This window comes from Triturus cristatus, chromosome 10, assembly GCF_964204655.1.
Source record: "Triturus cristatus chromosome 10, aTriCri1.1, whole genome shotgun sequence".
Classification (NCBI taxonomy): domain Eukaryota; kingdom Metazoa; phylum Chordata; class Amphibia; order Caudata; family Salamandridae; genus Triturus; species Triturus cristatus.
In genome coordinates this window covers 1,233,965,253-1,233,979,953 of record NC_140593.1, presented here as the reverse complement: position 1 = coordinate 1,233,979,953, position 14,701 = coordinate 1,233,965,253, and the positions used below count along the sequence as shown (strand labels likewise).

At 46.7% G+C, this 14,701-nt stretch overlaps 1 protein-coding gene across 2 annotated transcripts in view; it reads right to left on the bottom strand.

Moving 5' to 3' along the window:
- Positions 1-14,701, bottom strand: part of WNK3 (WNK lysine deficient protein kinase 3) — a 1,041,636-nt gene that overhangs the window by 201,329 nt on the left and 825,606 nt on the right. For both annotated transcript variants that reach the window (XM_085629857.1, XM_085629858.1), the window contains exon 17: positions 11,153-12,024. In XM_085629857.1, coding sequence (XP_085485983.1) covers positions 11,153-12,024 — 872 coding nt within the window. The remainder of the gene's footprint in view (positions 1-11,152; positions 12,025-14,701) is intronic.

Genomic DNA, 14,701 nt, shown 5'->3' with positions numbered 1-14,701 from the left:
AATCTACCGTTTTCTAAACTGTACTATTGCTATTGACTTTTACGCATTACGCGTGAGTGTTTCCACTCTGCACACGAATCCCGTGGGCCTCCCACTTCGTAACTAACGCTAGTGTAGTGTAGCCCCAGCGATTCCCTAGGCCTAGGCCTATTCTATTTCCGTGACAGTGGTTCTTATACCACTTACTTAGTATATGGTTTGCGTGGCCCCTAGGGCCTAACTGTATTACTTACCTGTGTGACTTAATGTATGCTTAAATAAGACTGTGTTGTACTTACCTCTAATCTCATAAAGAGTGCTGAGGGTTTGACTAGAATAAATACACTTTATTTTATATATATATCTGTTGTGGCGTCCTTTCATTTGGTATTCAAGGGATTATATATGGTATCACAGCTGGCTTCACATGCCATTCAGAGTTTAGCCTAAGACTGCTCTTGTCCATGCTACCACTAGGATAGCTGGTCTATAAGGTTGACTTTACAACCAATCACCATAAGGGTATTTGGACTGATATAAGGTGTACACTAGAACTAGTGACATCATACATCAGGCCAACTTCTCACAGTGCTTCACTCAGCAGTGTCTCCATCAGAACCCCTACTCCCCTTTAATGAAGCCCTCACTGATGTCCTACTTGGGACCAGGGTCAAGCCCTGCACAGGCACTCCTATCTCGTCCACTGCGACCCGTGAGCATTGCTTGCTTATTGGGCTGTTATTCCCATACTGTGTGGGATACGGTTGCACAAGTGCAGATTATGGTCTTGGAGGAGGCCCAAGCCATATTCTCCCAAGCTATTAATGAGCACGAAATGCGTTGAAGTATATGATCAGATGCGGACTGGATACAATGATTCACTGGGCAGAGCTATTGCGGTCATGGTGGCGCTCCAACATCACACCTAGCTGACGACAACTGGCTTTTGAGGGGATGTCCAGGCATCCCTTATGGACACGCCCTTCCATGAGACTCGCCTTTTTGATACAGTACCACCTATCCCAGTGGTGGGAGATTACTTCGTACAGCAATCAATCAGGGGTTTGTAAAGCGCTGGCTACTAACCCGGAGCAGGTCTCAAGGCGCTGATATGGGGGGGGGGGGGGGGGGGGGGGGGGGGCGGGGGGTGTGTCTGTCTGTCTGTCTGTCTGTCTCTTGTCGGTAGATCTGGGAGGATCACGGAGTTCCATCGAAGAGCCAGGTCAAAGAGCTCCTTCAGGAACTTGGGGAGTGATGCCGTCTGTCAGAGGTGTACAGGGAGGGAGTTCCACGCCTTGGCTGCAAGGAGGGAGAAGGAGCGCTCTCCTGTTCTGCTTTTCTTGATCAGAGGGCCTTGTGTGAGTGGGTGAGAAGCTTGAAGGTGATTCTCTTCTCAACGGAGAGCCAGTGTAGGATCCGTAGGTGCTGGCTGATGTGGCAGTGGCGTGGTAGGTTGAGGACTAGTCTGGCGGCGGCGTTTTGTAGTTTCCTGGTGAGGCTCTTGCTGATCCCGGCATAGAGTGGGTTGCCGTAGTAGAGTCTGCTAGTGATGAGGGCATGTGTGACAGTTTTCCTGTGTTCGGGGTTATCCACTTGAAGGTCTTGCGGAGAAGATGTAGGGTGTGGTAGCAGGAAGAGGTGTTGGCGCTGACCTGGCGGTCCATTTTGAGTTTGGAGTCCAGAATGATTCAGAGGTTGCGTGCGTGGTCCATGGGGGCAGGGGAGTCCCCGAGGGCGGGGGGCCACCAGGTGTCATTCCAGGTATCTGGGTGTGGGCCCATGATGAGTATCTCAGTTTTGTCCGTGTTGAGTTGGAGGCATCCATCTGGCGACGGCTTCCATTACGTCTTGAAAGTTGCGTTTGGTAGTGTTGGGTTCATTGGATAGGAAGAGGATGAGCTGGGTGTCGTCTGCGTATGATGCGTTGTTGAGTCTGTGTGCCCCGATGATCGGTGCGAACAGGCCATGTAGATGTTGAATAGGGCCGGGCTGATGGAAGATTCTTGTGGGACTCTGCAGGGGTCGGGTTGGTTCAGAGGGGAAGGGGGTGAGTCTAACTCTATGCGTTCTGCCGGAGAGGAAAGAGGATCCAGTCAAGGGCCTTGTTCCCGATTCCCGCTTGGGTGCTCTGGATTGTCCATCGAGGCTACGCCCTGCGATTCCAACAGATCCCATCACCCTTGCCACCATCGCCAGATAGGCTGACTGAGAACCATATTTCACTATTACAACAGGTAATACGGGCTCTTCTGGCCAATGGAGCCATCAAGAGGGTGACAACATCGGAAGTAGTGATTGCAATTCCCACTACATTCTGGTGCTAAAGAAGGATGGAGGACTCCTATCCTATCCTAGGCCTTCACTCCCTCAGTAACTTCCTGAACAAGCATTGTAAATGCAATAGGTGTTGCCTTTGATTAAGTTAAAGCCATTTGCTTTGCTAATGGTATTGTATTCTAGCTTTGCATTATTTAGTGTATATTTGTGATATGTGCATATATTTGCTCTCCCCTCGCCCCTTTCGTCTGCCTCATGCTATTGTATTCCTCACTATACGAAATTAACACATACAATTTTTCTATTCACTCACCTCCCAAATCTGAAACACTGCTCTTTCCCTACTAACGCTATGCTTTAAACTACTATACAGCTAACAAAACAATTCTAACTACATACAACTACAACATATCACAAATATACACTAAATAATGCAAAGCTAGAATACAATACCATTAGCAAAGCAAATGGCTTTAACTTAATCAAAGGCGAGACCTATTGCATTTTCAAGGCTTGTTAGCCTGACGACCTTCAAGCAGTGAACCAGATGTAACACTATGTACTACTTAGGCAAAGACAAACTCGGTTATGTATTAAGAATAGACTGCCCCAGGCTTTAGCCTGGCAAGAGCGCATTCATATCCCTTTTCTAGGTTTGAGCCCCCAAACAACAAAGCATTCCAAGGCCGCACTAACCTTCTTTATTTCAACACCACCCTATTTTGACGCACAGCAATGCCCAACGTACAGTTTACCATGCACACATTACCGCTGAGCGTCTCATGGTGTGGTTCTGGCTAACTAAAAGCAGGTGAGCCTTCAGAGGCTTTCCTAAAGTTTCTGATGACTGGCAGCGGCACAATCAAAGAGGAAACTAGTTTCAAAAGATGGCTCACTGAGAGAAAGTCCAACTCCCCAAAAAGCATTATTTTAAGAGACCAGCAACATGCGGTCTAAATTCTTGAATGCAAGGTTATGAAAGCATCTAAACACCATGCATCCTTGGCGTTAAGAGAGCGCTCCATATCACGGACACCGTTTCCAGTCCTGGCCTTACATTTACTAAATGTAGTCTGGCATTTGTGGAATTGATTTAGTTCCATTCGATCAATTCAAGATGCTCAATTTAAAATACTGATTTGTATAAGGAAATTCCAGTCCTGGAAAAATACACCCCTGTAATCGTTTTTTCAAGTAAGAAAGAATCAAAAAATAATACAATCCCAACAAAAATCGAAATAATTGGCAATGGAAGATCCAGATACCAGTAAATTCATTCCCATTTATGTACTTGACGATATCGGCCTGAAGTTGCCATAAGGCAATTAAAAAAGTTAAATGAAAAGAATTTAACGCAAATTAAAGGAGGGCACTTGAAAGGACGCGTGGGAGCAAACTGACTAATAAAAAAAACAGGACTTTCGGGTACAACCATAAAAAGTAAATAAAAAAAGCACACATTTCTTTGTAACTCAGTAAGATTATACACCCTATGTGTAGGTCTGCTCAATCCACGACGATCACTACAAAGTCTTTACAACGGAATAATACAGACTTTAGCAGAGAAGGTTCTGGACTAGCGTGCAACTCTCAGTAAAGTGCTTCAATGGTTCATCGATAGCAGTAAGCACTATATAGATGCTAATACAATAAGGATTAGTTACTTACCTGTAATCCTAGTTCTCTTCCAGGGGTATCCTCATCAAAGTCATAAGCAACCCTCCCGCCTCCCCGGGCAAAGGTGTGCTATCTTTTTCAGAGGTTATTATTTCTTTGTGCCATGACTTTTCAGTCTCCTCAAAGAACAACTGACCTAACTGCCACCCCTGAGGCATGATGGGAAGGTGGGGGTCAGGTGTGCCTTAAAGGCACGGTGTCAGTTTTTTGCTATGCAGCTATGAGTTAGCTTTTCAGTCTTTTTAGACTGGGTACTTGCAATGCAGCCTGGGAGCTTCCTATGCTTTCAGTGATTTATGAGAATTTCTGCTGTTTTCTGAGCATTAAAACAGTTTCTAAACAAGTTATAATGTTGTTTCTCGTGTTTATAATGCTATTTTTTTATGTATAGTGGAAATTCCTTACAGCATGTTTCAGCTCTAGTGTTTATTGGCTGCAGTTGCTTGTGTATACATATAGGTATATATGTATGGATATATATATGTGGGGCACATATAATATACTGTTTCCGGGATCCCGCGCATGGGCGGGAATATTCTAATGCTTATGACTATTGATGAGGATCCCCTGGAAGAGAACAATCTTTTCTAAGACGCTCTGCAAACGTGGGAAGGAAGCCTAGGTCCTTGTCTAATTGAAAACGGCTTCTCAAAACACCAATTTCAACCTCTGCCTGGTGTTGCCACATTTTCTACAACACTGTATTAATCGTATTCTACAGCACTGTATTATTAAACGCATTTTACTTACTGGAAGGCTTTGCCCCTTACACAACCAGTAGAAGCTTTGGAGTGGCGAAAAACCCTGGGAAAGTTTTCCTGGTTCAGACAGTGAGAAAGGGCGGGGCAACTGAGAATTACAAAAATTGTATTAGGTCTATCAACCGCCTCTACGGCTTACATCAGCCAATCAACAAGGGGGTGGAACAAACCTGAATGACCTCGATCCTTTCTTGAGACTTTATTGCGCACGTTGTAGTTTTAAACACTGAACCGCACTTGACCCAAACGGAGACCGCCATGTTAGAGGTAAACAAAGCTATCCAGGATGAGTTGGGCGAGTAGGCACTGCTTGAAAACTACGATCTGCTGCATGCATGTCAACATGTTCAAGCTGCAAATAGGGAGAGTTTGAAAGAAATAAGAAATCGGGGGAATATATTTTCCATATTTATTTACATGGAAAGTGCAATTTTGGGTGGGCTAGAGACAGGGGTTGGCAGAGAGCGCCCACAGCTGCCACTCACCAGATATCTCCAGCAGCACGTCCCGGTGGCTGCTGTGTGCACGCAGCGGCACGGGCAGGAAGCCGTACACCTTTTTGTTGCACAACACGCTAGGAGCACACCCCCGTACGTCACAGAAACGAACATGGTGTCGGCCAGTCGAAATGGGCCGTCCTAAAAGTGGACAAGGCGGACACCAAAAAGCCCGGTTGCCAATCACGCGCCGTCGTTTTACATAAATGAGAACGGGAGTCAATCGGAAAGAAGGGCGTGGCTTAAAGCACCCTTCTGAAATCGTATAGATTCCAAAAGGGCACATGTGCGCTGCTAACGCCAGGCGAGACCTAAAAAGGAAAAATTCAAGATGCTCTCATTGGCTCAGGTACTGCCTGACCTCGACCTTGGAGACTGGATTGTAGCATTGGACTTGCAAGATGCCTACTTCTATATTACAGTCCTGCCTGCCCACAGACATTGCGTTCACAGTAGGTGTAAGGGGCTGGCTTAGAATATGGTCATAACTGATATAAGTGTAGCACCTGGCACTAATCCAGATAACCCTTTTGGTGAATTTAGTGGTCCTAGACAAACTTTGAAAGCTCTCAAAGTGGAAGCTGTAGACAGCAGCCTTCAGGCTTAGTCCAGAAGGAGTGTTGAGCAGCTTGTTTTTACCAGAGGTAATCCTATAGTGTAGGTTAAACGAAAACGAACAACAGAGTGTAGTTATGACAAAGGGGTTATTTACTATACACACTCACTAACACATTCGTATATCTCCCACCCAGAGATATCCACACAATACACAATATTTCAAACATAACCAGGTAAGTAAGCACAAATACACAGTGGTCTTCAGGGGGAGACCAAACCATATACTAAAGAATTGGAATGCGAACTGCGACCGAAGTCGGGACTTGGACTAGAAGACTCAGAAGAACTGGGGTCACAAGGAACCACCCGAGGTAAGAACCCAGGAACTCCATGGAGGCTGTGTGTAGAGTGGAAACACAGCCGTATACTCAATACAAGTCAATGGGAAAGTCGCAGTTGCAGTTTTCAAGAAGGAGGACCCTTCCCAGTGGACCCTGAAAAAACCCTTGGAAGACAGAAGGTTGGAAAGTCACCCCACCCATGGATACCCCTGGAACCAGGATATCTACACCAGGGAAGCTGGAGGCATAGGTGCCAAGTGATGTCGTAAACCGCTGTAGACCACAAAGGAGGACTTCAGAAAAGATGCAGCTGGCGAAGAAGGTGAAAGAGTCCAGTGGAATCCAAGGGTGGATTCTTGAAGAGGAAAACCTGCAAGCAGAGGGGACAGAATCTATGCCACTCAGAAGTGATCAGGAGGCACGGAAGACCAATGACCACCGATGATGGAACATGTAAGAGTGATGATGGTGACCTGTGAGGACCAGGTGAAGCTGTGGAATACCAGGAGACACATGAGCTGTCCCACTTCGGCGGTCAACAACCAGTAGGTCGGTGTCCAACGGGAGCACCAACAGACGTGGTAAACTAAAAAGATGTAGCGTTGGGACCAGCAAGGTCCAAGGGACTTACCAAGAGAGTCATAGCAGGCTCAGAGGCAAGCATGGGAGCACACTGAAGCCAAATAAGACCCTCAAGAGGACCCACAGCCTGAAGAGGACCTTGAGTAGCTCAACAAAGATATCCACGGTGCAGAGGATGGAGTGATGAGGAAAATCTTGGCAGGAAGAGATGCTGGAGGCTGGAGCTTCTTATAGCCCGAAGACCTTTGGAGGACAGAGCCAACAAGCCTTAGCAATGGCAAGTTGACGCAGTGCACATGGGTTCTGTTCCAGTGGTTCCGACGAGAGATACTGGCCTCAAACTTGCTGAGAGGACAAGTGAGGCCTTGGAGTGGCATAGCCACCAACTGGGCTGATGAGCCTTTTGGAGTCCGTAGGACGTCAGGAGCAGCAGACTGGTCAGCTTCGCTGAGGTGCCTGCAGTTGCAGGGGAGTGACTCCTTCACTCCAAGGGAGATTACTTAGGGTGTCCTTGATGACCACAGGCCTGGAGAGGAAACTGGATGAAGCACAGGCACAGCCGACGAAGACTTGCAGAACAGCGAGACCAGGAGCAGCAGGAGTTTTTCTTGGTGCAGTCTCAGTTCCAGGCGAAGTCCAAGGTGCACAGACGGTCGAAGTTGAAGTGGTTTCAGGTTTGAATCTGGTCTCACAACGAATCTGAAGAGCCACCCATAGGTAAGCCCTTGGGCACCCTAGGGAAGGAGTTGGGACTATTCAAGGGTCGCTCCCAGAGGAGGGGCTGGACAGAGGGGAAGACACTCGCATGTCCTTTGTCCAGTTTCGCGCCAGAGCGGGCTCCCTGAACTGGCTCAAACTTGAGTATGCAAGTAGGGCACCAAATGTGCCCTCAGCCCAATACACTAAGTCCTGTCTGGGGGTGTTGTCACATCTCCCTGCGACAGGAAATCTATTGTTCCACCTCCCCTTGCTCAAGCTTGGCTCAGCAGCAGAAGGGCAGAATCGGGTCTGTGGTCGGCAGCAGCACTAACTTGCTGTTAGACCCTGAAAGGCTGGTTCTGGGAATATGGGGGGGGGGGGGGGTTGGCACCCTAGGGGGCCCCAAGTACATGGGATCCTTCATCCAACACTGGAATCGGTGTTGGGGTAGGATTACAACATGTTTTATACCAAACAAGACCGGTTTTGGTGCAGCCAATGGCTGACCACACTTACAAAGCCTGGAGAATCGACTTTGGTGTTTGCAGGGGCACCCTCACACTTGTAACAAAGCACACTGCCCTCAGGACTGAAGAGCCTGCTCTAGGGGTGACTTATAGGTTTTAAATGTAGTGACCCCAGAAATAAGGAAACTTATCTGTGGTGAGGGGTGCAAGCACCCACTCACACAGGCTGCAATGACAGGCCTGTAGTCACAGTTTGAGTGGTCTCTCATGGGTGGCATAACACATGTTGCAGCCCATAGGAGACCCCTGGTATACCTATGCCCTGGGTACCTTAGTACAATATACGAGGGACTTACACAGGTACACCAGTAGCCAATTGTGGCGGTATCAAAGTAATTACCATTGTCAAGTGTAGGGAGAGAGAACAGTGACTGTGGTCCTGATTAGCAGGATCCCAGTCAGACCAGTCAAAAACACACTGACATCAGGGAAAAAGTGGGGGTAACCATGTTAGAAGGATCCTACCTTCCTACAGTAGGCCAAGAGCATTATCAGTGTCTTGTGCTCCCCTTTGGTCTTACTACTGCCCGTTCGGTGTTCACCAAGATAGTGGCAGTGGTTGCAGCACATCTGCGGAGGGTCAGGGGTGCCGGTCTTCCCCTATCTCGACGACTAGCTGTTGAAGGTGGGCTTGCCGAAGGCAGTCACCCCCGTCATTCAGACTACAGGGAACTCCAGCATTCACTGGGGTTCACTATCAACATGCCGAGGTCACACCTGACTACCTTGCAGACACTCCCTTTCATCAGAGCTATTCTGGATACAGTGCAGTGCCGGGCTTATGCTTCAGATCAGTGTGTCCAGGATATTCAGGTTATGATTTCGATGTTCCAGGTTCTATCCAGAAATTCAGTGAGACTGACTCGGAGGCTGCTAGGTTTTATGGGCTCCTGCTGGTAAAACATGCCTGCAGGCATATGTAGGCTTTACATTGGTATCTATACTCCCAGAGGGCACAGCATCAGGGGAATCTCTCTAATCACTTTCAGATGTCAGAGGTAACTGCAAAACCGCTGCAGTGGTGGCTCATAGATCACAATTTGGTCAGCTGCAGATTCCTTTCCCTTCCCCACCCAGAACTCACAGTAGTGACACATGCATCACTTTTGGGTTGGGGGTGGACATCAGAGACCTGGAGATCGGAGGACTCTGGTCTCTGATGGAACCTTAGCTCCACATACACCTGTTGGAGCAGAGGTCTATTTGCCTGGCATCGAAAGCCTTTCTTCATTCCGTCAAGGAAGGCTGGTTCAGTTGTTCACAGACACCACCACCACCTTACAGTATACAAGCAGGTTGGGTGGGATGTGTCAAGAGGCTCTGTATCTCCAGAAATGGCTGAAACGTCAAGGCATTTTCTGCCAGAGCAGACAAACTCAGCCATTGATGCCTCACGGATCATGAATGTCATCTGCATTTGGAGGTAGTGCAAGGTATCTACAGAGATGGGGGAAAACCTTGGTATGATCTATTTGCCACTGCCGAGAACGTGCAATGTCAACACTTCTGTGCACAGAAGTTTCCAAGGGGACTCTCGCTGGGAGATGCTTTTAGTCTTGATTGGAGCTCATTACTTCTGCATGCCTTTCCACCAATACCACACCTGCCCTGCGCTCTCAAGAAAATAAGGAACTACATGGCCAAAGTCATATTAGTGGTTTCGGATTGGGCAAGGAGGGTCTGGTATCTCAAACTCCTGAGCATGAGCTTCTGTCTTCTGATCAGACTGCCCTTTCGGGGGATCTCTTGTTGCAGCAACAGGGCAGGGTCCTTAACCTGGATCTGCACACTCTCCATCTTCATGTGTGGGGATTGAGCGGTGACAGTTGAGGGGGTTTGATCCCACTCCTGACGTGTGATGTTATCCTACCAGCCAGATGTTCCTCTACAAAAACAATTTACACCTACTTGTGTGACAAATTTGTAACTATGTGTGCTACCAAATCCGCTGATACACTGTCTGCATTGTTATCTGAAGTTCTTTTGATTCGCTTATCCCCTGTCCAGCAAGGGCTTGCCTTGGGTACAGTTAAAGTGTACCTTCCCATCATTTCAGCCTTCCTGCCATTGCCGGGTGAATCCTCCCTGCTCAAGTCACCAATTGTTACCCCTTTTCTGAAAGGTTTACAGCGCATGTTTCCACCTACACCTTTCAACATGTTCCAATAGGACTTGAATTTAGTTCTCACCTTTCTAATGTGTTTGCCATTCTAGCCCATACACAATTGCCCTATGAGTCTGCTCACTATTAAGATAGTCTTCCGTGTGGCTTTAACATCTGCTAGGAGGGTTAGCAAATTGCATGTGGTTTCTGTTAAAACCCCCCCCCATACACATCCTTTTCCCACAAATAAGTTGGTTCTTAGGATCAGCGCCTCCTTCTTGCCAAAGGTGGTTACGTCATTTCATGTCAGGCAAAATATCACACTGCCTACGTTTTTCACACCACCTCATCCTACCAAAGAAGCGGAAGAGACTTGACTGCCTGGAGCCAAAAGGAGCATTATTGTTCTATATCTATCGAAAAAAAGACTTCCGGGTGGATGGTCAACTCTTTGTGGGTGCGAACAAAGAACAGTCAGGTCTGCCATGATGGGCATTTTGCCCGTTTTTGTATAATCAGTTTGCAGACCCTCCTACGGGGAGGTATTGCTTGGGTATTTATTCTAAGGTGAGGAACCTGAGGCTAAAGGTCTATCTGAGGAACAAGTTACTTACCTTCGGTTATGCCTTATTTGGTAGACTATCTAGTCGCAGATTTCTTACTGACTCTCCCTCCTCTAAGTCTGCAAACTGTATTGTAACATTAGAGATCCATCAGGACCTCACCTTGGCACACTGGTCATTCTAACTCAGTTGGAATCCATGCTTCTGGTGTCGAAAAATAGTCATGAACTTCGGTGAATGTGCTAAGTTCGTGATAATCGTACACGTCACTTCTAGAGCGCACGATGCCATGTGGAGCTGAACGACATCACCTACCGGCGCGCAAGGGGTTTGCTAAAAAAATGTCTGGATCCAATCTAACACCTGGTGAATATTCTAAGGTAAGGCATCTGGGGATAGCTAGTCTCAACTAGATAAGGTGTTTCAGAAGGTAAATAACCTGTTCTTTAAGGCGAACTGTCTTAAAATATGCGTCCAGGGATTTGAACACCTTCAGCTGTAAATAAGTTAAATGAGAAAAAGTAGACTACAAAAGAACCATAGGAGAATGAAATGTGAAATAGGTTTGCGAACAAGTAGGTACTTACAAAGGTGCTGGATTCGCCTGGCGCACTGGTCACCACGTTGGGATCTCTCACTTCCTTAGTTTCGTATGCAGGAGCCTCCTTCAGAGACTCCTGAACTGGAGTATCGAAGTCGACTAGCTCATCGGGGGTGGCCTGAAGGCCAGTGAGCATGCCCATCTGAGCCTCCGGGACCGGACAGGAAAGGGTATCCTCTGCAGACGATGACAGTGGGGAGTCTGTACTCTGTGTCTCTTTCTGACTGTCTGGGTTTGACCCGGAAGGGCTATGCTCAGGGTACAGAAGAGTTCTCAACTTCTCATCCAAGGTCTTGATCCGGTTGTCCACAAAATCTATTTTGGGTGGGCCATCAGCATCCGACTCCTGCACAGAGGACGAATGAATAAGGCTTGGTTCTAGAGTTGGTGTATGTGCTTGTTGATTGGCGTTGACTTCCCTGTGTGTTCTGGTTTCCAGCTCATGCAGAGGGAGCTCCATGTCCTGACTGGCCATTCGCCCCGTCATGGGCAGAGCGCTTTGATCAGATCCAGCTGGGGCACAATCAAAAGATGTACTGAGAGGTTGGGGGTCCATAACATGTGTTGAAGCTGCTTCATTTGACACCGCCTGAATGTCTAAAGCTGGAATCTGCTCCTCTTCCTGGGGGGCTGATATAACTGTGCAGTCCCCCTGCGGAGCAGAAGGCAGTGGCATGTCCAACTCATGGTCCGATACAAGAGCTAGACTAACTAGGCTTGCCTCTTCTCTGGGGTCCTTATCAGCAGCCTCTGTTTTCTCAAGAGTTGATGTTGGGTGATCCACCAAAGGAGGATAGGTGACAACAGTCGGTACAGTTTCCTTTGAGGTAGAGCGCTGCTCCTGCTCACACTCTGAACCTGGTGGGGAGGGAAGCAAAGACAACAGTCAAACACCACGTGCTGAAGGTCGATGTCTCTCTACAAACAGAGGTGAAGTCGACAAAGACCAAACATAGCGCTCTGAAGTAAGAGTAAGGTGAATCACTGTGCTTTACAGAACTCCTTGGTAAATAAATAACTTTAACCAAATGCCAAACATCAGGATGAAATCATGGACCTAAATGTCTGGCTGTTCTTCTCTGCTTGAACCATGGGTGGTATAATGTGCCAGGATACCCTCACAGGTGGTAGCAAGCTTTATAAATGCATGTAACACAAATGATAAATGTTAATCAGTTTGAAAAGCCCCCACATTATCCAGACATAGGTCCCTTGCACATCAAGTTTTAACTAAAAAAAAAAAAACAAGTTACTTACCTGTATGTACACTGTGGTTCTCCAGTATTGATATCTTTCATAGATTCACATACTTGAATCTTCCCCGTTGTCATGGTGGGAGTCTCACATAATTAGAAATATAGCAGTATAAAAGAAAAAACTCCATGAAAACCAATACATATGCATGATACTTTGGTAACCCATCACCATCTTTCTATGGTCCAAAAGTCAGCCAATGAGACGCCAGCCTATAGATCACAATTCCCTGCAGAGCCACCATACCTCAGATTTCCAGAACCAGTGTGAGCCAAGGATAGTTATTGTGAGGTAAAAGTGGTCTACCTTACAAATCGGGTTGGTGGGCAGGCCGCATGTGAGTCTATGAAAGATATCAATACTGGAGAACCACCGTGTACAGGTAAGTAACGCGTTTTTCTCCAGCATTGAATCTTTCATAGATTCACATGCTTGAATCAGAATAGAAAGCATCATCTCATTCATTAAAAGCGTTTTAAGGGTAAGACCCCTTTTTAGGTCTCGCCTGACCCAGCGCATGCGCTGGTCTGGCGAGACTTATTGAGAGGGCTCCAAAAAGTGCTACCAGGCCAGCCTAGAGCTACAGTGCATGCGCGCGGGCGCGCGCGCCGCGCTTGAGCGAGATTACTTTCACTTTCATGGCCGCCGCTTTGATGTTTGATTGCAATCACTTTAGCGGCCGCACAGCCGCTTGGCATAGCCAATAGGTCTCGCTTTTGTGACCTTATAAGTATTTCGTTATGCAACTGTTGCATGGCTAAACACTTATAAGGTCCCAAAGGCGAGACCTATTGGCTATGCCAATGCTTGTTACTCATGGTTCAAATCATGCACTTTCAAGGACTAAAAGATCTTCTAGCTCACATAGTGGATTGTGTCTCTCAGAACGTTTAACAAAGACCACATATACATATAAGATATCATGAAAAAAACGACCATATCACGCATAACTTATATAAAAGTATATACTTTTAAATAAAAAGTACCTTAAACAAACAGTCGGCGGAGTACAGCCTGTCCCACCGCTCAATCTCCTTTCCATGCTGTGTCCAGACAGTAGTGCCTGGTGAATGTATGGACATCTGACCACGTTGCTGCTCTGCAAATGTCTGGGAGCAATACTCCTGCGAATAATGCGGCAGAAGTAGCCATCTTCCTTGTCGAATGTGCTTTAACCTTTGAAGTTAAAGGCCTTCCAGCCTTCTCATGACACAATGCAATTGCAGAAGATATCCATCTGGAAGGAAAATGCTACTTACCAGTATGCATCTGTTCTTGGCATGTAGAGCTGTAGATCCACCACTTATGCATAGATCGCCATCTGGTGTTGGGCCTGGATGTTTGCACTTTGTTGTTGTCCTGGAAAGTCTTTGGAAGTCACGGGATAGGTGGCTCCTCCTTTGGACAATAGTGCGCATGGGCATCGACTCCAAAGTCAGATTGTTTTTTCTCCAAGAAGGGAAATGATGGAGTTTTGTAAGAAACAGAAAAGATGTCCATGTATGTTGTATCTAAATAAGATAGTACTGGAACAGATAAAGGTAGCTGGGGAAGTGGGTGGGTGTGTGTGGATCTACAGCTCTACATGCCAAGAACAGATGCATACTGGTAAGTAGCATTTTCCGTTCGAGGCATATGAGCTGTAGATCACACACTTATGCATAGATTGCATAGCAGTACTCCTCCTTAGTGGCGATTACCAGTGTCTGTAGCAGTAGTTTGAAATAATGTTTTAAGTACAGCTTGGCCCACACTAGCTTTTTGCTTTGCCTGCACATCTACACAATAGTGCTTTGTGAATGTGTGCGGTGTAGACCATGTAGCTGCTCTGCAGATATCTAAGGGAATGTTTCCTAAAAATGCCATTGACGCCCCTATCTTTTGGGTAGAGTGGGCTTTAGGTGGAATTTTGCTTTGTGATAGCAAATTTGTATACATTTGACAATCCACCTTGCGATCCCAGATTTTGATATGGGATTGCCTTTATGTGGTGGCGAGAAGGACACAGAGTTGTTTTGCGAAAAGGTTTTGTCCTGTCAATATAATAAAGGAGTGCTCTTTTTACGTCTAGAGTATGAAGAGCACTTTCTGCGACTGTTTGTGGTTGAGAGAAGAATACTGGCAACTCAACAGACTGATTAAGATGAAAAGGAGAGAACTTTAGGAAGGAATTTGAGATTTGTTCTGAGAACCACTTTGTTACGATGGAGTTGTAAAAATGGTTCTTGAGTAGTTAGTGCTTGTAGCTCGCCGACTCTTCTAAGAGAAGTAATGGCCACAA